We start from the raw sequence: 24,017 nt of genomic DNA on the forward strand, positions 1-24,017 counted from the left end.
TGAAGCTGGCATTGTTTAAGATTGTGGCATTAATATATGCATTAACAAACACTGGATTATTTTTGAACCTGTACAAGAAAATGATAAACATAGTCCTAAAGCAATGAAAAGATTTTCTAGATGGGTCTTTTAGGAATCTTCTACAGAATGGTCCATAAATTCTTTAGTCACATGAGGAAATGGCGTGCACAATTTAGTCCATGTATCAAATAGGAGAAATGCTAGATTTGACCAGGAATTCCCATATATTCTTTATAGTGCATTTCCTCTAGAGAAAAGCCAGAAAATTTCAATCTCTCTTCCTAATTAGAAAAGGATAAAGAAGATGACAAACAAAATGGTAAATTACAGATAAGTACTCTATACTTTGGGGTAGTGACAAATAGGTATCCTGAATTTTCCAATCCCAAACAAAATTGCGAATAGGTTGGAACAGCTCCAAAGGAACTTCTTATGGAGGGGTTGAGAGCAAGTGTGCCTTCCTAAGGATGTGGGTGGACTGGGAATCAAGAAGTTGAAAGAATTTAAATCTTCTCTTCTCAGTAAATGGTTATGGAGATTTGCTTTTGAGAGGAATGCATGGTGGAGGAGTCTTATTAAGGCGAAGTATGGAGTGGTATGGGGTGATTGGACAACTCTAGATCCTCATCCAATTGGGGGTAATTCTCTTTGGGCAGGCATCTCTAAGTACAACACTCTTTTCATGAACGGGATCAGTTTTAAGGTTGGTAAAGGGGACAGAATCAAGTTTTGGAAGGATGCCTGGTGTGTGGAGGGTCCTTTGGCTGAAGCCTTTCCTCGTATGTTCCAAATTGCAGTGAATCAAGATTCTTCAGTTGCTGATAACATTTGCATCTCTGGGGATTCCACCATTTGGACCCCTCTCTGTAGGAGGAATTTGTTGGATTGGGAAGTGGAAGAGTATGTGGTACTGTTGGGGCTGCTTCAAAATCAAAGGATTGATTTGAGTTTGGAAGATGAATGGTCTTGGAAGTGGAATGCAGATGGTAGTTTCTCAGTTAAATCCCTTTTTCTTAAGGTGTGCAGTTCAGGCCAGGAGAACTTCCTTGCTAGGCAGATTTGGAATCCAACTTGCCCCTCCAAGGTCAACTTCCTAGTTTGGACAATGGCTCTGGGTAAATGTTTGACTAGGATTAACCTGGAGAGAAGGGGTGTTCAGATTCTAGACCCCTCTTGTGTTTTATGTGGAAACTGTGCAAAATCTATAGAGCACTTGTGTATCCACTGTTTGGTTTCCTTTTCAATCTGGGGACATTTTTTCAAGAAGTTGGAGATTTGCTGGTCTATGCCAAAACCTGTGAAGGAGCTGCTAATGTGTTGGAGAATGGAGGGTCTCAGTAAGAAAGGAAACCTTGTTTGGAATACCATTCCGCAAGCTGTTCTTTGGTCCATTTGGACTGAAAGAAACAACAGAATCTTCTGTGATCAATCTAAAAGCCCGGAAGTAGTGCAGAAAGCGGTGGGTAAGATTTGTTCCTAGGTGTCGATGAATGAGGAATTTAAAAATCAGAATGCATCTCACTTATTTTGCACTAAATCATGGATGTACCTGTAATCTGTTTTGGGCCCAGGTAGATCTAGTGGTCTGGGCCTGGTAATCTTCTTTTATTCTGAATAAATTACTTCACCTTTTTCCAAAAAAAAACACAATTTCAATTGCAACACTTGAGTACCTTGAACTCTCAAAAATAGGCACTTGGGTCCATCCGTTAGTATTCCGTCAATTAAACATTACAAAGTGTCAAAAATACCCTTCTTGTGTATTTTTTAAGATCATTCTGTGGAGTAAAATCATCACTAGAGAATGCCATCGCCAGACAATTTGAATCTGTTATTTGCTGTCCATGTGGGAACGCCATCATGGGGAGACGTTCAGTTACCTGAGAATGATCTCAGAGATACATGAGAAGGGTATTTTTGGCATTATGTAATGATGGAATACCAATGGATGGACCCAAGCGTCTATTTTTGAGAGTTCAGGGTACTCAAGTGTTACAATTGAAAGTTCAGGGTACCTATTTGTCACTACCCCAAAATACAGGGTACCTATCTGTAATTTACCCTAAAAAAATTATGTTATTTCTTCCATATGATTTTGAGAAGAACACATGTAGATATCTTTTGAACCATTACTAATGCAGCTAAGCTGGTAAATGTGACATTCCTGCTCTGACATCACCGCCCTTCTAAGTAGGCACATCTATAGAATCCATCTAATAAACAGATACTAAATGCTAATGTTTTTCTAATATATCTTTACACATCAAATGATAAATGCAAACTATTGAGGTCAAGTAGCAAAGACCTAGTTTTAAAGCCAGAAAAAAAGGAAGAAAGACCACTCATATTATTAACTATTCAATTGTGTACTATGATGAAGAGTAAAATATTTGAGTATTGGAGTATGTCTCGGTATTTTTGTAATTCTGTTTTTGTATAAGGGGTTTATTGTAAATCTGGATTTATGCAGAAATTGTTTGTAATTAAATTTAGTTGTAGGTGGCTAACCTGAGAAAGCATCTGAAATGGGCTTATTTAAGCCAATATTAGTCTTTCAGTCTGTGTGAATGAGTGTGACTGTGTGAGAGAGATGTAGGCCGTAAGGTACAATTGGCGTACAAGGAAGAAAGGTGTCATTCTTCAAATCCTCTTGCATTCTTCTCCCATGGTAAAGTATTTCTCCTGTGAATGTAGATGACCATGCTGAATCATGTTAAAATCTTGTTTCTTCTTATTTCTCTCATATGTTGTGGTTTGTTATTTTTTAATTCTTAGTTTCTAAACAGTAACCATGTCAAATAAAACTAGTATTCTCCTCATTCTGGAAAGAATTGTTTCTTTTTATTGTTTTGAAGGATAAAAGATAATGATTTCATTAACAAGAAAAAGAAAGTACAGAGGAAGGTGATATGGAATCACCCGAGAGGACAAAAGACTCCAAACTAACTGCAAAACCACACACCCAAAAGCACCCACTACCACCCCAACAAAGAATCACCCCTATAAACCATCATCCCTAAAGAAAACAAAAGCAAAACCTTCGACTGTAAAAATTCCAGAGACCCCCTAAAAAGCACACCCTAATCCTCCCCTTCAAACCTTTCCTCCTGCCCTAAGTCATCTTCGTTCCAGATTTCTCCACCTTCTCTTGCTAAGACATTCCTTGCCCTCTTTTCCTTCATTCTTTTTTCAAATTCTTCAAAGGCTTTTCTGGAAAACTCCTCCCCTCCCAAGAAAAACAGACCAAGCCTCTTAACCACCTCAACACCTCTGTTAATGAGATATTCAATTGGCATACATCCTTGCCTTAGCGTCTTATCAGCAAGGAACAAAGCCTGTACCTCCTTAAAGTTGAAACCACCATCCTTTCTTTCCTCCTCAGCCTTGACATCCACCACTGTAGTTTTTGTTTCCGAAGAAACTTGATCCACCCCGCAGCTCTCCTCGGCCACCAACACCTTTGGCTTCCTTCCTTTTCTCTTAAATAATCTTTTGTACCTAACTGTAGGCCCTGCCCCCACAATACCATCCTTCAACTGTGAAAACGCCTTAGTCACATGCACAATATGGGAAGACCTTGACTCTCAAGGACTCTTAGCATCTGTGTCTACGACTCTGTTAGCAATCTTCTCAATCTCAACCACCTTCCTTCTACATCCCAAGTCAACTCCTATCCTATTGATCATAACTTCCTCAAATTCAGCTTGAGACTGAACTAACTCAAGAGCCTGAGTCTTATGGTCATTCTCCAAGTTCACTGCACATTCCTTTTCAGCCACTTCACTGGTACTCAAAGTGGGAAATGGAAATAAAATAAAATTCTGGAAAGATCTCTGGTGGGGGAATACCACTCTAGCAGAATCTTTCCCTAGAATCTTCAATCTCTCCACAGACCAAGATTCAACTGTTTCCTCTTGTATCCCAGCCTTACCTGCTGATATTAACTTGACCCTGAACCTGAGAAGACCTCTAAGGGAAATTGAGACCTCAGACCTCATAAACCTCTTCCTCACCTTAAAAGAAGTCTACACCTCCCCTCAACCCAAATGGTGTTTTCTCTTCCAAATCTATGTTTAAGGCTCTAATCGCAGGTGATCAGATCTCCTCTTTCCTGTTTAAGAAGGTATGGAGCAGTCATATTCCTCTAAGAGTTTGCTTCTTTGTCTGGGAAGCATATCTATAGAGAATAAATACGTGTGATCTTCTTCAGAAGAAAAGCCTGGGAAGGTCTTATATTTCTCCTCGTGCATGTGTGCTTTGCCTAAGAGAAGGGGAATCTGCAGATCATCTAGTAGTTCATTGCAGTTTTTATCAAAAGATTTGGTGGCATTTCTTAAACCTGACTGGATATAGTTGGATCTCTCCAAAGCACATTCAGGAGTTCCTCAACCAGTGGCATGGGTCAGGCTTGAGCAGCAGAGGTAAAGTGTATTGGCAAACTGTGGTATATGCAGTTTTGTGGGGAATTTGGAGGAAAGAAACAAGCGCATATTTGAAAACAAAACCAGATCTTTAGAAGAATTAATTTCAGATATATTCTTTTGTTGCAACTTTTGGGCTGCTAACTCTGAGATGTTTCAGGACCTCTCTCTCAATGATCTTAACAGAAATATCCAAATGATCTTGCTTCTCCAACTTACTCTCAACCAACCCAAAGATTACAGATACCTCATATTGAAGTAGAGATGATTCTAAACTTCGATGGAAGTGCTGCAGGCAATCCAGGCAAAGCTGGGATAGGTGGTATTTTGAGGGATAAACAGGGTTTGATCTGTTGGGTTTTCAATGGCCCAATAGGTAACAGAGACTCAACAAAGGCTGAAGTGATGGCAGCACTCACTGGTATCAGAATAATAAAAAGTTTAGGCATTCAGAAATTATCCATTGTTGGAGATTCTGCCAATACCATCAAATGGCTGAAAGACAAGGAGGGGGGTCCATGGAGGTTGAGTCATTATCTGTCAGAGGCAAGAGACTCCTTGGAAAACTTAAATGTTAATCTGATGTGGATACCGAGGGAGATGAATCATATTTCAGATGGATTAGCTAAAATTGGAGCAAACCTAGAAAATTTATATAGCAACAAACTTCCCCCCTTGTAATTTTGCGTTTCTGCTGTTTAAGTTCTCTTTCCTTTATTTAGTACATCTTCTCATGTACCCCTTGTCTTTTTTAATGAAATCTGATTAACTTTTTCTCAAAAAAAAATAAAAAAAAAACTCTAGGCACTTCACCTTTTCCCACATAAACTTCTGATCTGCCCTCCCCTTTCTCCAAACCAGCCACCACCTCATCTGGAAGAGTCCCTGCGCCATTAGCCAAAGACACATCCAAGTCATTAACCCCCACCTGAGCCAACTCAACACCATCTGTCCATTGTTTAGAAGCAGCCACAGGCAAAGCCAAAACCTGATCCTCACAACACCACGAACTAGAACACGAATCCATAGAACCAATGCATCGTAAATTGTTGTCCTCAATCTTACCTTCCCAAAAGTCATCATCGGTCCTCTTATCTCCTTGGCTCTCATAATTATGAATCTCCCAAACCCAATCGACAGCCTCTCCAAATCTTCTCTTCCCCATGTCAATTCTCGATAAAGGCTTCACCCTCTTGAGGAAGTTTGAACTTCTAAATTTAAAGCCTCTTCTCTTAAAAACCTTTTACTAATTAAAATATTGGCTGGAGAAAGCCCCAACACCCTTTGGTTTCAAGTGATTATCTCTGTTTAAACCATTGCCTCATCTACAAGCCCGACCTGCCTCTTCAGCTTCATTAATTAAAAAACCCCCTTCATCATTTTCAATTTCCAAGATCCTAACATCCATTTCCTCATCGTCACACCTTTTCACCTTCTCATCACCTTGGTAACCTAATAAAGCCTTTGAACCGCCCCCACTATCAAGATTAAACTTTTTATTTCCAAAAAAGCCTTTGTCTTCAACCTCTGCCCCTCCCTTGACAATGAGACCTTTTGACTTCCAGTGGTTCAAACCAGGCAGACGACAAAATCTACCTCTCTCCTCCTCCTACGAAACCAATCTTTCTAGCCACCTAACCAGATAAGTTCCTTCCACCGCTAATCTCAAGTCACATAGTTATCCACCAAAATTAAGCACCAGCGATGTCAGCACCAAGTGAATCTCTTCCACCTCAACCAGGATACTTGCAGCTACCAAGTTCTTCCACGTGAATGTCCTAGAATTGACAAACCTTAATTTTCTGCATGCATCCCCAATGGCTAAAAAGGTTTGGAAGCACCAGGCATGTAAGGGGATGCCATAGACATTTATCCACACTGAACTTGAAGTACCCAAGTTCTTCAATTCCCCAACTGAAGGGCTCCATCTCCATAGCCTGACTTCTGGGCACTGGAACTGACCTTGTTCGCAATTGAGAATGTCAAGAGCTTCTTCTTCATTCCCAAAAGAGAAAAAGAAAGAATCCCACATTGAGAAAAGAGAGAATTATTTTTCAAATGAAAACATAGAAATTACTTTAAAATACATGATACAGAGAAGAGCAAGCAAGAGAGGGAGAGAGAGAGAGAGAGGCTAATTGTCCAAATTTAGCAATAATAACTTCACCAAAATATCTCACCTGGTTCAGATAACAAAGATTGCACCATAGTTAAGATAACCTACCTTTGTTGTTTTCAACACTGCCAATCCTTCAATTCCAGAAGTCAGTCGTAGAGCACCAGATTTTTTCACTATTACTTCTGTTGTATGTATTTCAGATCCAAGTCTAAACCCTAAAGCAAGGAAATAATTGTGTAAATAAAGCTATATAAGGTAATTTGTGGATTAGAAATGAAATATCTGGATTCTGGAGTACCAGACAAAACTATGAAACCCAAACTACTGTGGTGGAGTAGATCCTATAACCATAGGTTCCGAATCATAATATTCATCTCATTTTAAAATCAATATTTTTTCAGCTAAAAGGTCTACCAACTTGAACAAATAATTACAATAAAACGTATGACATACTCAAAGATGAAAATCCATGGAATCAAAGAGAAAGTGATCACCTTGAAATTCGAATACGATTTGGCATGACCATCCAAGTCAAAAGATGAGACCATCAGAATCCCACCATGTAATATTTTCAGTGGTGAAACTTTTGGCAAGTCAGAGGTCATGTAATGCATTAAGTGCAGCTATTGGACTGGGGGATGATCATTGAGTTTTAACTGTGAGTGAACTGGTAAGGAATTGGGAAAGATTTGGAGAGCCTTCAAGCTTTGTCCATAGTTGCTAAATACTGATAATGGCATGTGGTCCACAGTGGAGATGTTTAACAGTTGAAGGCATGAAAATGTGAAACAAAGATTGTGATCTCTCTAGATACTGGGGTGCCTGATTTAAATGAATCTTTTTTATTTAGAAATATAAGGATTGTTTCAAACTAATATTCGGAAAAAAAAATGATGTCATGTACAACAGGATACTAAATATTTGGCCAGTTTTCATCTGCCAGAAAGAGTAGATAATAAAGGACTCTGAACAAAAAAGGTACTCTTGTATAATTCTACAAAAGTCCATGGAAACCCCTCAATTCTTTATGTGTCCCAAACTATTAGACCAATGTCAAGGCTCCTCTTAACACCACTTCATCCCAAATGGATTAAAATTTCAAGATAAATAGAAGACCAGTAAGATTCCTCAGATATATTGATGTTTAACTCTGCAAAGGAGCAAAGCATAAGCATTTACAGTCAGTGTTCCTGGATGATGCACCGCGTTTCCCTTTCTTTATAGAAGGCATCCAATGATAGTGCTTGACAATGAAGAGTATGCGGTAGGCATGATTTGGGGTAAAGATTTAGTAGAGGTAAGCCATTGGTGTGCAATTTACACATGGGCACTCATACTTGGATGAGTGGGTTATCTCAAGGATGTGATGCACAAGCAGGCCTCGCATTGCAGCCTAATATGTGACTAAGATTTGGAGGATTATGATGTAAGATAATCATGTCTTGGATCATTTGTACAGAATTTCCCCAAGTATTCCTTCACAATGAAAATGTAAGAAGGAAAACATTGATAGGAGCACTCGCCATAAGATAGGCTCAAGAGACTACTGTATATTCCATCAGAAATAAGAACTATATTTTTTTCTTTTTTTACTGAAAAAAAAGAATAACTATACTAACCATGTTCATGTGGTTGCCCATCAATATATACTCGCTCCCATGGCTTTTCCACTATCTTGATTATTGCAGCCGTGACCTACATACCAAACACAAGGTTTTAACTTTCTCCAAATATGTAAAATTACAAATTCAAAAACAATAAATATAAGAGACAATTAAGATGAACAAAGAAGAGCAAAAGAGAAGCATTATATTTCATTTAAACCATCCTCTACAAGTCTCTCTGGTACTCCTACAATTTAAAAAGCAGAAGGATATTACAGATTTACAAGCTATTCTGTATCATCCAAAATCCTTCTAACAAGAACATCAGAAAAATAAACAGACATTAGATCTTTTAAATTTGTATACCCCTTCAAAGACCCCAGATAGTTGGGACCAACATCTGGGAATGGTCTTACTACCATTATTGAGTTTAATTCCTTTTAATCTTAAAATTTAATTAGCAAAAGAAATCTTTTTTATCGGTAAAGAGTAAAAACATATTAGAGGAAACTTTTTTTATAGACATTTCATGTTTTAAAATGAAATAAATAAATCAATAAATGACACCGTAGTAGCTGACATAACTAAACATTATCTATATTGATCATTTGATTGTTCTCCCATTAAAGATCCACAGACATTTGGCAGAATAGAAATATGAAAACAGATTAAAAAGTAGAAAGAAAAACCTGCTCAGGACACCATAATAAACTATCAACCACTAAATAGACCCCCTACATTTGCTTCTTTAAATCATTGATAAACTGAAAAGAACAACACAAAGGTTGCAGATTTCAGCAATCATGAGATTGATGAGGATGCTGTAAATTGTTTTCAACAAAGACATGAGGGAGTATCAGAAGTTTAGCTATTTGATTAAATTGTTTTCATTTAAAGAAAAATAAATGAAAATTGCAAGGCACAATCACATCACCAGAGCATGGTTCACAACTGGTGGAGGCATAGCTACACTAAGGAAATGAAAAAGAAAGGGGAAAAGAACTTTGGGATCCTTGTAGTTGATATAAACAGTAGCATTAGAAGTGTCTTTTGAAGCTTTGAATGCAACCATAATCATGAGTGTGAGAAGAATGTCATAAACACTCACAAAATTACAACTTGAGATTGGTATTTTGCTAATATCTCCCAAAGATGGTATTAAACCAGGACTGATATTGACTTAGAAAGAATGCCAGTTCTAGAGTTCTAGGCTCTTCAGGATGAGCAATAGGCCATCCCAAGTCAATTCATGACTCCAGAGCACCCCAGCCACAACCCTATTTTGGTCTTTTTTAGCTTACAAACTCATCCAGCCATTGAAGTTCACATGGTTCGATAAAAACAATGGTTAATTGTTTTAACCATTTATGACATGCATCTATATACAGGTTGAGAAAATATGGGAAGATGGTCCGGGTTTCTGGGTTTCCAAAGCCAATCAACTATGCTTGGCTGGTTTTTGTAACTATGTTTTCAAAGAGTATATACATACCTATTCTTTCCCAACACAGTGGAAATATGTACTGAATTCCACAAGGCCCTATCTTAGCTGAACATTATTTTGACCCTAAAACCAACTTAACCTAACTTAGACCTGAATCTGGCTCCAGAGAAAATTGAAAATCATAGAACTGTTATGGTTTTAAACATAAATCAAAATACCTTGTAAGGCACAGAAAAATTCTTTGGATAATATTATATATTCCAACTTTCCAAGATTTTCATAAAAAGAAAAAACTGAAACTTCGAAGCTTATAACATCAGGAAACAGAAATTGATAAACAGTTACTGTTTCTTTTCAAAGGAAAAAACAACTAGTAGGAAAACTGAACCTTGAGGGTTCCAATTACAATACTCCTAACAAAGACAAGGTTGTACCCAAATAGTCACAGACATGTTTATCTGCCCATGCATGCATATATAAAGAAACTGATAAACATAAAGATTTGCAGTAGCTGTGATTTCAAAAAGATATGTACCTGCTGATAAAATGATGTAAAGTGACGCCCAAGTTCAATTGCAAAGTCTTCAACTGAAAGAGCATCTACACATTCCTTTGCCTTCACGTATACCTGTGTTTTTATGCAACTTAATTAAATAAGTTCTGATGAAAATAACAAGAAAATCAATAAAAAAATACAATGTTGATAACACTTTTTCAAACAGAACTTAATTAAATAAGTTCTGATGAAAATAACAAGAAAATCAAGTACTTAATACTAAGAACTTACTTTCATTTAGGAATTAGAGCCAAAACTATAGTTACTATCCAACATTAATAATAAAACCAATTTAAATCACTAATACAGAACCTCTTGCAGATATAGGAGTTAGCTGGCATAACAGTTATATGGTAGTCGACATCTAACTGAGATGTGAAAGGGATATTCTTTTTAGATAACTTAAAAGAAAGGTGTTTGAAAAGAGAAATCAATTCCAAAATATTGCTTCCTCATGAATCACCAATTTTGATGCCTTTTGGAAATCTTCAATTTCTCTTAAGTGTTTTTGGTAAAATAATGTTGACCTGGCATGCACTATTGCTCTCCATAAAAGTTCAGGAGTTTGCACATATTGGAATGAGCATGTCACTGCCATATCAAAAATCATTTCAAGAATCAATCCCTGATTCCAGAAGCTATCTTCCTCATCTTCGAGAATCACCCCTAAACACGAAAAATTGAGAGTTACTAACTCCTCTGCTGATTTTTGAGGAATTGCTTTACCAAATGCAATTTCTCGGAGTGGTTTGCCAAATCGGATGATGTGGCAAGATGAGAAAGTGGGGTCAACAAATTGGTCCCTCTTACCAAACACATTCAAGGTTTGCAGTCATAGCTTAGGCAAACAAGCAGTATATAAATCAGTGACAGCTAGTGCATAACTGCCAAATTCAGTTTATAGGGTGGAGCTTCATTTTATTGGTAAGAAATCTGACTTTGCGACTGATTATTTATCTTCTTCCTAAAGAAACAAGTTATGAAACTAAGAAAATACCTTAATGATTTGATGTACTTTACTACCAAATTATAGGGGGTGTACAGAGACCAGATTGGAGATCTTTCCAGTAACTCAATTTCTTAGTTTCCATTAGAAAGAAAATAGTTTTTTTCATTACAATAAAAAACGTTAGTGCCAAAAAATATATTTTGAGGAGGTTGAAAGAAGGCCAAATTCAATTTAGCCCCAGCCTGAGGTCGTGCTCCGATGGCATTCTGCAGTCAGCTTAAGTTTAATATCCTGATTCTAAAATCCAACCAAACAGAAAAATCTGAATAGAAGGTTCTGATCATTCCACCAAAATCCACCCATTCAGAGTCCTAGATTTGGGTTGCAGATTCGGTTATACAATTGAATGTAAAGTATGCATGTAGAATTGGAACTCGCCTCAAATTCTAGGCAGAATCCAGATGTGAGAGTCCCATCGAAATACCCATTAATACTAACTAATAAAATTAGTGAAATCCATTATAAAAATGAAAGAATAGAAACCTCATAAAATATTTGTTCTTGGTTTTGCCAGGAGAGACAATACAAACTCATCCGAGTACAAAGGTAATAAAACCACCACTATATCTAGCTAGCTTCTCTAGAAATAGAAGATCTTCCATGTGCAGCTGTTCACAGAATTCAGGGGATCCCATTCTAACCTGATAAAGGAAGGAGTGGGAAGGGAATTTTTCTTACATGCACTTCTGAATTTTCCGACTTTGTTATGGTTTAAAAACTTATCAACCAAACACATGCATTAATAGACAATATCTAAGACAAAGGAGGATAAGGCACAGGGATAGAATTGATTATTACAGTATTCTTCATGGTATCTGTGGCGACAATATCGGAATTGTTACCCCGGCCATACGCAGACAGGCAATCGGAGAGAAGGCTTATGTTAACATTCCATTCGACGAAGAAATGACGACCATCTTCCTTCCTCCAGACCCTTGCAACCCTAACCCTCGACTTCCCGTGCTGCTGCTCAAATTTCAACCCATCAATCTCATCCGCCATTGTCGACCGTTTCAGAGACACTCCACCTCACACAAACAGTAACCGATAGTTTCAGCTCGACTAAGCTTTCGGAATTTCTTTCGGAGTCTCTACATATAGACAACGAGAAGAGGAGATTGAGAAGGAAGCTGAGCCGATTGCGAAGTATTTGTGTTGCAGAAGCATTGTTAGATTTCAACGTGGACAAACGACAACGACAAGTATTCGGAGAAGAATCGTTTTCGTTGCAGCTTGACGGATAAGATAATCTTAACTGTATGGCGATGATCCTATTTAACCGTTAGATTGGAATATTATTTTAGCTTCAGTTTGACCTAAGCGTTGAAGTGAAGCTGTCGCATCATACCAGACCACATCTGTCGTCTATCATAACTTGACGGTTGGTGATAGCTTTGGGGCTTGTGATATTCTGACGTGACGTGTCTACCAACTACCACTCTGGCGTTAGCTTTTAATCCGCCCATTGCCGGATTTGCTCCTCACACCTGGCGCCTCATACGCACATCCTATCATTCATTGGAAATATTTTCTATAATTATTAGTCATCATTCACGGGAGATGTTCTCAATGTATAGTGGATGTGAAGCGCTCATTTGTGAAGAACAGAACCCATTACATTGCAAATGTAACGTGGGAGACCAAATCTACTCCTCACATAAGGCGCTTCATATGCACTTCACACGCACATCCTATCATGTATTGGGAACATCTCCAATACTTATAAGTTATTTTTTACAGGAGATGTTCCCAATGCACGGTGGATGTGCATATGAGGCGCTCAAGCGTGAGGAGCAGATCCCATTCCGTAATATGGGGGAGTCCGAATCCGAAAACGCTCCTCACAAACTCACATCACATCTCAGCCGTACATCGGGAACATCTCCTAAATTGTTATTTATTGGAGATATCCCCAATGCACGACGAGATGTGTTGTGAGCACCTTATCTTAAGCAAATCTCGATTCGTAGTGTGGGGCATGTTTTTTTGTGTTGCCCGTTTTTATCAAGCCATGTCGACAGAGTGGGAGAATCCAAATCTATTCCAACAAAAAAAACCGTTCCAACATCATATGTGCCAGTACATAACAGATAGATTGGCGTCTCATAGAGCGCATCCTACTCACACTCCACAGAGTTCAAATCTACGGGTTACTTTTGGCTGTTGGGGCCCAACTAGACAATCTCTGGACTGGGCATGTTTTGGGTGGTTCATTTATTCACGCCCAAGCTTTTGTTTTTAGTAAAAATAAAATAATATATAATTATTAATTTACCCATTCTCGTGGTACTGTGCCATTTCTAGAAATTCTTTCAACAGCAAAGACTGTTGGCCCCTAACAGCTAAAGTTTTTTCAAATCTGGGCCCCTAAAGACTGCCAACTGTCCTCCCACATGTACTCTCATCTGCGCCTCACACAACGTATCCCACAAACGCCCCACATGCATATGTGCGTGCATTGAGAACATCTCCCGTTGTCATTGGGAGATGTTTCCAATACAGCGGTTAGGGCTGTTAGTGGGTTGGGCCTTGACCCAATGGACCCAAATTAATTGGGTCAGCTCTGGTTTTAAGGTCTATCACTGACGGATCAGTACTACCTTATTCCCAAATCCCAACCAATTTAGACCCGATTTGATGCCATATTTTGTAGCTGAGCAATTCACCAGTCGACGATTGCACCAAATACACCACCGTTTCTCACTCTCCTCTCCGAGAATCTCATTGTCTCTCTTCATTCCATTATTTTCTTTTTCAATCCTCCCATTCAAAGCCAAAAATGAACTACCGTGGCACCACCCTTCTCTCTCAAACTCTCACCGTCTCCGTTCTTCATTCAGTCTGAAACCAAAAAACGAATCATAAGAAGAAGGATAACAGGTCAGCTTTGCATATTCTAACTTTAACTCTCTGTTTACAAGAACTTCAGTAATGTAGTTAAGTCCCTAAAGTTCCATTCTAAGGAAATATTACCTATTCTATATGAGTAAGATAAATTTCAACTGTTCAAGAGACTCAAAACAATTGAATTTTTCAAGACCGTACACCTATTGTTATGAGGGAGAATGACGGTTCAGTCCAATGTCAGAATTCTTAGGCCTGACGTACAATTGAGGTAGGTGACAGCTCGGAATTGATGCCAATCCATAGGCGAGCATTGATGTATAGGATGGGGGGTATTCAACATTTTGAATTTTTGTAGATTTGTAGTAGAATTCAGAATTTTGTATTGAGTTGCAGCATACTTCTCCGTTGTTCTTAACCCATCTTTCTCCTTTATTGCTCTCTCTCTCTCTCTTATTCTTCAACCAAACAGTCACTACCCATAGGCCCCGAATCACTGCAACCATTTGCAGCTATTTTTCCATATTTCTAATTCTCTCTCCAGTAGGTTTATTATAATGGGGCTGGACCCAGTGGGCCTGAGAACAGATCAGTACGGTTCTAGGTCTAGAATTATAGATCTTATAAGGGCTGGTTCGGTTCCAAGACCTATATATTTCTTATCGGTTCAAAACCGATTCTACCTCGAACCAATCCAAACCCAACCCATTGACAGCCCTATACACAGTTGGGATATGTTGTAGGACACATGTGGAGTATGCTCTATGAGGCACCAATCTAACGAATTGGGATCTGCTCCTCACATAGGGCGCCTCACAAATGACCTCACAGGCACATCCCACTGTGTATTGGAAACATCTGCTATAAATAATAACACATAAGTACGGAAGATGTTCCCAATACACAGTGGGATGTATCTGTGAGGTCAGTGTGAGGTGCCCTATGTGAGGAGCAGATCCAGTCTCCAATCTAACTTGTGTTTCAGTCTTATGGTGGGCCATGGTCTCATGGTGAAATGTAAAGACATTGGTCATGTTGGAAGCGTGTTGGGACAATTTTTGTTGTGAGTATAGATCCCAACTCAGAGTGGAGGAGGGTTGGATACATGGGTTGGTGTTGGCACAAAATTGTTATTTTTAATGAAGGAAATTTTGAAAAATCACTTAATAAAATAGAGAACAAATTGAAAAAAAAATCTTAAAATTTTATTCCATATGAATTTTAATGAAGAAAATTGTTCATATATAAAATAATAAAATTAAATTAAAGAAAATATAGCGGAGTTGGAAAAAAAATCACAAACAACTTGGACTACACTTTGTAAAAAAATGAGAATCAAAATTTACAATAATATTAAAAATTTTATATAATTATTGGATCTTCAATTTGATACCATTGTAAACAAAACATTAGGTTTATCTAAATCCCAAATCCCAAATCCCAACTTAATTTATAATTTTAAAATATTTTAATGCTAGAAAATTATGTATATGTATATATAATTTAATTTAATCATAGCAGATTGAATCAAACAATATATGAATTTGTTACCATCAATAAACAAATTATATTTTTATTCTGAAAAACAAATCATATATATTTTTGGCAAACATCACTTGAATTTAGGGGTGCAATTTGGGCAGACTCATATTGGACTTTTGTCAAAATTTGAATGCACTGGACCCAAAGATCCTGAACCCAAAATAGTGTCAAATGCTAATCCGAGCCAACCCAAATTACACCCACACACACTAGCACATCTACTTGAGTTTCTATTTTCCTTAAGGCTATGTTTGGTTTGAAGGAAAAGGTAGGGAAATGAAGGGAAAGATAGGAGAACCTATACAAGGTTTGTAAAGGTTTTCCTACCTTTCCCTTTTTTTCCCTGCATTTTCCTTCAAACCAAACATAGCCTCAAATACCAAAAAAAAAGTTTCTATTTTCCATGGTCTTAAAACACTACTGAAAAAGGAGGTGAGAAAGAAAAAAGTAGAGAGAAATAAAGGTGTTCATGGTTTGATTAAGTGAACCATGGGCCTATTTTTGAAAGCAAACTGGTATTATCGGTTTTTGGAAAATTGGTAATCACAGCCGATTGGTTAACCAGTTGATCAGTTCGATTAACCGTCAATTTGGTTCGTCAATTTTTTGGTTTTTTATATTTACAATATATATTATAAAAAATAGATATATAATAAAAAACTAAATATATATATATATATACATATATAATATTATATTTTAAATAATATATATAAATATCTTTAATATACATAAATTATATAAAAATATATATGCATACCAATCGATTCGATTAACTGCCGGTTTTTATATTGATTAACTGAAACCAAACTGATAACTTCAATTTTTTGAAAGTACCGAACCGATTCATTCAGTTAACCAGATTTTCGGTTCAACTACAGTCGGTTTTTGTTGCTCACCATCAAAACAAAACAAATCTTGTTGAACATGAAATAGGGAAAAAAAGGGAATGTTAACCACACAGCCAAGAGGGTGTCGTAGAAATTACTATCTCTCTAACATGAGACACGTGGTGAATCAATCTTACATTACTTATTGAGCAGGTTAAACATCGGGGCATAATTAATTCTTGCCATTCTTCTGTGTTACATTTCAGTTCAACTTGCTTAACCGGTAAACGAGAGCTTGCCTGCCACAGCTGCGATTTGTACAACCTCTACACGAGGACGAGGATCGGTATGGTATCCGTCTAGAGTCTCTGGACCAGCTGGCTATTTCTTAACGCGTCTCCTACGTCCTACCGAAGAATTCGTCAAAACGGTAGGAAACTTCTAGTGATTTTAGAGGTCCAACGGCAAAATGATAATGCCAACTTCCTTTTACGACTAGCCGATAAAATGAAGATTCCATATTGACGGCAAATGAAGCCTTCCCGAAGAAATCTCCAGTGCCCATATAAAAAAGGACGTTGCAAAATCATTATGCCACCGAGGATGGAACATAGAATAGTAAACGTGAAGGAAGCTTCGTCACTTGAGTTGAGGTGAATTGGTCCCACAGACAAGAATCCTTCTCCCTGTATCACGCGTTAAGATGATCTGAACCGTTCACTGGTGGACCCAAACCCAGTTTGTCTTTGTATAATGGATAATTTGACCAAATTACCCTTAGTTCATTAATTGAATCCATCAATCAATTGGTTAGTATTTAATTATGAATAGAATCTGCACATGGGATGTGCAATAAAGGAGGTCAATATAAATAGATTAGCTGCATTGTCGAACAGCCAATTGTTTACCAAGCAGCGTCCCTCGTCTAAGTTCTAATTTCGTGCTCCCTGGTTTCTTCTTCCCGGAGGAGGCAACCGGGGTTGCTTGCCTCCGGCCTTCCCTATCCCTTAGAAATCCATAAGCAATCTTTTGAGCCCTCCTCTTCCTCTTCATTGTTCAAGCACCTGGCCATTTAGATCTTTCGTTTTAATCTGAGCTTCATCTCATTCCAAACGAAGCAGCCATGGAACCATCAAGCGCTGATAGAAGGAGGGTAGTGGTCATCGGAGGAGGCGTTGCCGGAGCCCTAATCGCTAAATCTCTCCAGTTCGATGCTCATGTCTTCCTCATCGACCCGTAAGCTCTCACTCTCTCTCTCTCCATCCAGCCAGAAAAGAAAGAAAAAGGAAAGCCAAAATGGCTAGAGCCTATTTTCCATTAAAAAATAAATAAATAAAACAAAATAATCTACTGTAAGTTGATGGGATTCTCATGTGAACAGAAGTGTAAGTGTTTTTTTATGTGAAATAAATAAGTCGTCTGGTAGCTCTGGTTGTAATTTAATTATATAGAACAGCAACAGCTGACTTCAAGGCCGTTATTTTCGTTGGAATGGTCGTTATCTTATTATCTTGTGGGCGTTAATAGCGTCTCGATGGTCGATACCATTACTTCTTAGTTTATAGTATATAATCATAATCAACCAACTAAACATACATTTTGATAGTAAGGTTCAAGTATCGATACGATACGAGTTTCGGGCGTGAACCACTTACAGGAAATTTTCAAAAAACTAACGACTGTTATAACGGCCGTTGTTATAGTTGTAGCGGTAAATACTGGTTTAATTATCCACCGTGTTATGGCCTGGTCTCTCTCTCTCTCTCTCTCTCCCCCCCCCCCCCCCCCCCCCCCTTCTGCTAATGGTGTTATTGAATTGTTGAATAATATTCTTTTTTTTAATGGATATGGACATTTGAGAGTTAAGCCAGCATTGATTGGATTATAGAAATCCATATGGCTGCAGAGTGCATACTTCTGTTTCTTGTAATGTGACCTTCAACCAAAGAAGCTCTGCTACCCTAGACCAAATTCTGTATAGGATTCAAAACTAGACTTTTCTTATACTCCTCAAGCCATAACATGAACTCCAATAAGGGCACATTGTGCAGAAGTGGTTGATCATGACTATCTGAAACATGATAGAGTCGTAGATACAAATCATTCATTGTGGATTTGAGATACCTAAGACCCTGCAAATTACTAGCTTCAAGTCAGGACTCAGGAGTCCATACTGACACTGATTGAATGGGCAATACTCTGATGAGCAAGGGATAGATATCCCTACTAGATACTGAAGCATACTGACACCAATTCTTCTTTTTAATTACATGCCCAGTGGCCATACCAAGGAGAGCCTGCAGTTCTGTGGGTTTGATCCTTCACCTCCTATTGGAGGGGTGCCAACTGACCGTCTTGATTATTGGGTCATGGGTATAGTGGATAACCACTTAATTGCTATAAATTAAGATTAGGATATCAGGATTCAGGCTCCATTTTACTATCACCTGGCTTGAACTCAATTTAATTTTAAACTTTTCAGATGAAATTACCTCGACCCTTTGGATGTCTGGGGAATTATTCCCATTCACCACTATGTCATATAATTACTTGACAAGAACAATATTAAACAAACTTTTGAAAGCCAAACCAGATAAAAGGACTGTTGGATGGGATATTAACTGTTCAACTCTTCAATTGAAAGACTGAAAGTAATAATGAACATGGCTTTTCTGGAGGTGAAAGACTGAAAGACTGAAAGACTGAAAGACTGAAAGACTGAAAGACTGAAAGTAACTTACATTATATCCTCTTTTGGAGGTGAAAGACTGAAAGTAATAATGAACATGGCTTTTCTGGAATAGTTTTACGGTTTTACCATGTTGTCTTGTTTTCCTTAATTCCACCTCAAATATTCATGAGGTGCACACGTTTGGCTTGGAGCATGAAAAGTGTATGCCTATTCATGATGCAGACATGTAGTTCAGGGCATTATGGCTACCTCATGTGGGTTGTGCCTGTAATGCAATTGAAATTACTGAACTTGCATTAAGGTTGCTCCATTTTTGTAATTGCATAAAGAGAAAACTACACCTTATCCCAACCATATGGGGTTGGCTACATGAATCCTGTTTCGCCAATCTGTTCTGTTTAAACTCATATCTATTGTAAAATTATGGGTGCTTAAATCAAGTGATGTCCTTTTAGTTTACCCCTAGCCTCTCTAGCCCCTTAATTTGCAAGTTGCAACAGATCACTTCTTACAGATGCTGTTGATAGTCTTCCATGCATGTGCCAAACCATCTTAGTCTACTTTCTCTCATTTTATCTCTATTGGAACTACTCCTAGGTTCCTTCTAATGACTTCATTTCTGATCCTATCCTTTCTAGCCTTTCCACTCATCCATCTCAGCATACACATTTTGTTAGCCATGTCATAATGACTAACAAAATTTAAATCACAAATTCCAAGACCCCCCTTGCTTTTTTTGGTGACATGAGAAATAATTGATTGCATTGAAGTTAGTTGTTGTTCTTCATAATCACTAGTTGATGCAACATTTTCAATGAGTTAAGATAGCATTATTCCTGGTTCTCAAGGGTTTTCTCAGAGTTCTCAAAGCATATTTGTTCATCATTGAGATGGTGAACATAAAGTTAATGTTTCAAATGTACATCATGAATTACTATTTCACTTTTTAAATAATTAATATTTCATAGTGACTTTTGGATTTGAAAAGTTACTCTGTCTTGCTATTTGAAAGATGGGTTTTACTATATGCAGCTCATCTTCATACTTTGATTATCATTTTCAAGTAAATATTAAAAATTTCAACAAACTAAGTTTCACTCTGCTTGATTCTTTAGACTGGTGGTGGCAACTTTATCTGTATTTCACTTCAGAACATTCTTAAATGAACTAAGTGTCATGCAATACATTCTTTCTGGAATGTCCATCCGCTTTGAGTCAGTAGCTTAGCTATTTATCTCACACATTTTCAGGTTTGATCATGCTTTTGGAAACACTTGCCTTTAGACATTGGAGTTGAGTTATGTGAAATTTTAGTGTTACTATGAAGAGAAAATCATTGAGAAGGGGAGGGGGATGTCAAGCAGCTCCAAATGGCTTCCAAAAATCTCATAAGGGATCCAAAATTCCAATGTATGCAAATGCTCCCCAGCATATTTACTCTTATCATATATGATGGAATCCCACCCATTACACTCCAAGTGGTGGAAATGCATACTGATCCTGGGTCTTGTATGGAGAACACATTTCTTGGATTGGTTCCTGATCAAATTTCATGCCTAGCTGATTAGGCTAAAATTTTTTACTGATCACTCTTGTTCAGAGGGTGAAGAGGAGATCACAGTTGCATGAATAACTTCAACAATTGGAAGGTTAGGCTTATCCAATGATCTATAAAAGAGGACACTAAAATATGGGTTTCTAGATGATCCACCAACTTCGGTGTAAATGATTGGATCCCTTTAATTCATTATTGTTTGCCACTTCACTATAGATTTATTAAAGATTTATATAATATGTCCAAACGTTCTTTCAACTGTTTTGTTTCTTAGGTTTTAGTTGTTTTTTGTATTGTAGGAAGGAGTATTTTGAGATCCCATGGGCTAGCTTGAGAGCAATGGTAGAGCCATTGATGGCAGAGAGATCAGTGATCAACCACAAAGATTATCTTACAAATGGGCATATCATTACATCCCGTGCTATTAAGATTACAGAAACTGAAGTATTGACTGAGGAGGGTCGCCTGATTGCCTATGATTATCTTGTTGTAGCCACTGGCCATGATGATTCTGTTCCCAAAACCAGAATGGAGAGGCTCCGTCAGTATTATGCAGGTATGAAAAATGGATTAATGAGTTTATATATATCCAATGAAATAGAGTTTATTATTGTATGTGTTGCTAATACACATGGTAGCTGTGGTTTTACATGTGCTTATGGTGAACAAGTAGACTTTTTAGATGTGTTGCTAATACACATGGTAGCTGTTTTCCTAGTCATACGTGAGAAATGTCAACTCTTTAAGATAAATGAGATGATGGTTCCTATAAAAATTTCAACATTTTATATAACTCGTGGCCTATTTGAATTGCAGAGAACAACAAAATCAAAGCTGCCAAGTCCATTTTAATCATTGGAGGGGGGCCCACTGGTGTTGAACTTGCTGGAGAGGTTGCTACAGATTTCCCTAATAAGAAGGTGACTTTGGTTCATAGTGGGTCAAGGTTGTTGCAATTTATTGGACCAAAAGCTTCTAGCAAGACACTAGAATGGTTGGCTTCAAAGAAAGTTGAAGTGATTCTGGATGAATCAATCAACTTGAACTCTGTATCGGATGGAAACAAGGTATATCGATTATCTAGTGGAAAAACAGTCACTGCCGATTGCCACTTTCTATGCACTGGTAAACCCACAGGTTCATCATGGCTAAAGGAGACAATTTTGAAGGATAGCTTGGATGCTAATGGAAGATTGATGGTTGATGAGAACTTGAGAGTTAAAGGTTGGAGGAACATCTTTGCCATTGGAGATATAACTGACATTTCGGTAAGTAAAAATGGCATTTTCCATGAGTTTGTTTGGTTACAAATCTTTGTTTGCTATAACTTTAGTTGAAATAATATTATTCATGTCATTTTGGAATAGGCATAGATTTGAGTATTCAACATAAAAAATGGTTACACAAAAACAATGACAAGTAATGCACCTTTGGAGAGACAGGAATCCCACGCTTTATAAAAAACGAACTGAAAACTATTGTTATATTTGCTTGTTATTCCAGTAAGAAATACCATCAAAATTGTAATAAAGCCCAAGTTTATTATTTGATTCATCTTTCCCTTTCTGCAAGGACAAATATTGTTTTGTAAATGCCTCCATACTTGTGCACCTCACATAGGACCAAAAACCATCTGAAATATCCACCATGTGTACAAAATGAAATGGGTATTAAGTGAAGGTCATCCGTAGCTTGTGCCCCTATATTCTGCGTTTTCATTTTCCTTCTTTATTTGATTTTCCCTTATAATGTCGGATTATTTTTATCAGTATCATTGAAACATAATACCCATTTCATTATTAGCATAAGTTGTCAATTGTCATGATTTATTTATGGAAACAAATCAGGGCAATGCCACTCAATTGAAGTTGTTAACCTAACAATTTCTAGTCTGAAATAACTAAATAGGGCTGTTTTTATGTATGGATATGCCAAATTAGATGGCAACAAGTGCACCAAGTATCCAGAAAAACTATGGATCACCACTCTACAGGTAGAAAGGACAATTTTGAACTGTATTCTGACATCCTGATATTATTTATTACTTTAAGCTCAGTTTAGAAGGAGTACAAATGCAAATATGTAGAGTGCAAAACCTCATATTTTATATTATTTTGTATGTATTTGTACTCCTTCCAAACTGAGCCTTATTAGCAATCAATAAGGCATATTCTATCTTATAGTATAAGATTTAAATGTCCCAGTTTGCTTGCATTTCTCATATTTCTTGGTAAATCTAATATTAATAATTATTGGTGGATAAAAATAGGAAATCAAACAAGGGTACTTGGGACAGAAGCATGCTTTAGTCGCTGCCAAGAACCTGAAACTGTTGATGAGTGAAGGAAAAGAAAGAAAGATGGCAACTTACAAACCAGGTTCAATAACAGCTATTGTTTCACTCGGGAGGAAAGAGGCAGTTGCACAATTCCCCCTCACAACGGTAATAGGAAGAGCTCCTGGCATGATCAAGTCAAGTGACTTGTTTGTAGGGAAGACAAGGAAGAAAATGGACCTACGACCTGATCTTGAAAGAAACTAGTGGTTGAAAAAGTTCAGGGTTGAAAAAAATGAGTGGAGCTCTGTATAAGAATGTTCTCTTTTCCAATTTTCTTTTATTTATTTTTCTTGTTCAATATTTCTTTGTAGATTTTGTTATATACTTATATGATCTTTGCATGTGAATTATTCTATTTTTCTACATAAAATGCAACTGGATGCAAATGATTGTGTTTAAATTATTCATTTATACCTTAGAAGTCAACCATGTAATAATTTAACTGGTTGAGTATATTTCCCATTTAAAAACTGAATGATCTTCAACTTATTTTATCTCTTTCTTCTGTCGGGTAAGTGTGGCAGAACCAAATTTATTTTTCTTTGTCTTTTCTCTTATATTTTCATTAGCTGATTTACCTTTCCAGTTGCAGAAGATGTAGAAAACCTGCTTTCAAGGGCTAGCAATTCCTTACTACAGTGGAAACATGCATTCTGCCGGTGATCATGGTTCTGCCAATCCTTCTGTCTGTTCAGAAGTTGACAAGTCATCCTCAATTCCCTTAAATTTCTCCAGTTGTGCATTTTGTCACGATAGTCGAGTAACTGAGCACAAAGTTTTGGTGCTGAAGCTGAAAATACAGGTGCTTGCAAAACGTAAAGCGGTTAAAGATTCATTACTAAATAGGGTTTACTGGGGTTACAAGAAACAGAACTATCAGATGATATTTAACCATTTTATTGTTTGATCATGAAAAATGAATTGGATCTCTCTGAATGGCTGATGAAGTTATTGTATTCCAAACACTAAATAGGGTTTTTAATAATAGCAGGTACATACTCCTCCCATGTTTCTGAAATTAGAATTACCACTCAAAAGAAGA

The 24,017-nt window shown here is 37.4% G+C and overlaps 2 protein-coding genes across 5 annotated transcripts in view; one reads left to right on the forward strand and one right to left on the reverse strand.

Moving 5' to 3' along the window:
- Positions 1-12,356, reverse strand: part of LOC104601391 (uricase-2-like) — a 37,853-nt gene extending 25,497 nt beyond the window's left edge. The window contains exons 1-4 of one of the 2 annotated variants that reach the window (XM_010264690.3): positions 11,973-12,352; positions 10,145-10,237; positions 8,181-8,256; positions 6,667-6,776 (exon numbers count right to left, since the gene is read on the reverse strand). In XM_010264690.3, the coding sequence (XP_010262992.1) occupies positions 6,667-6,776; positions 8,181-8,256; positions 10,145-10,237; positions 11,973-12,176 (483 nt within the window). In that variant the 5' untranslated portion in view covers positions 12,177-12,352. Of the gene's footprint in view, positions 1-6,666; positions 6,777-8,180; positions 8,257-10,144; positions 10,238-11,972 lie in introns of both variants that reach the window. The other variant, XM_010264691.3, reaches the window with a different exon arrangement.
- Positions 12,357-17,244: 4,888 nt separating this feature from the next.
- On the forward strand, positions 17,245-23,375 carry LOC104601392 (uncharacterized). 3 transcript variants are annotated; one of them, XM_088896932.1, is made up of 5 exons: positions 17,279-17,626; positions 20,333-20,492; positions 20,937-21,193; positions 21,454-21,905; positions 22,907-23,375. In XM_088896932.1, the coding sequence occupies exons 2-5, from the start codon at positions 20,404-20,406 to the stop codon at positions 23,177-23,179; spliced, it is 1,071 nt and encodes a 356-aa protein (XP_088753058.1). In that variant the 5' UTR covers positions 17,279-17,626; positions 20,333-20,403; the 3' UTR covers positions 23,180-23,375. The 3 variants fall into 3 exon arrangements, with proteins under 3 accessions (XP_010262994.1, XP_088753058.1, XP_019053971.1); XM_010264692.3 differs by lacking the exon at positions 20,333-20,492 and having other exon boundaries at positions 17,245-17,626; XM_019198426.2 differs by lacking the exons at positions 17,279-17,626; positions 20,333-20,492 and adding an exon at positions 20,576-20,731.
- Positions 23,376-24,017: the final 642 nt, after the last annotated feature.

The sequence above is a fragment of the Nelumbo nucifera genome, chromosome 2 (assembly GCF_055504915.1).
Source record: "Nelumbo nucifera cultivar China Antique chromosome 2, China Antique-T2T, whole genome shotgun sequence".
NCBI classification, from domain to species: domain Eukaryota; kingdom Viridiplantae; phylum Streptophyta; class Magnoliopsida; order Proteales; family Nelumbonaceae; genus Nelumbo; species Nelumbo nucifera.

Excerpts from the sequence above, each read along its gene's own strand:
- LOC104601392 (XM_010264692.3), top strand. The coding sequence starts at position 17,514 with ATGGAACCATCAAGCGCTGATAGAAGGAGGGTAGTGGTCATCGGAGGA. Across the intron at positions 21,194-21,453 it reads GCTCCGTCAGTATTATGCAG|AGAACAACAAAATCAAAGCT; the intron begins GTATGAAAAATG and ends TTTGAATTGCAG. Across the intron at positions 21,906-22,906 it reads GAGATATAACTGACATTTCG|GAAATCAAACAAGGGTACTT; the intron begins GTAAGTAAAAAT and ends GGATAAAAATAG.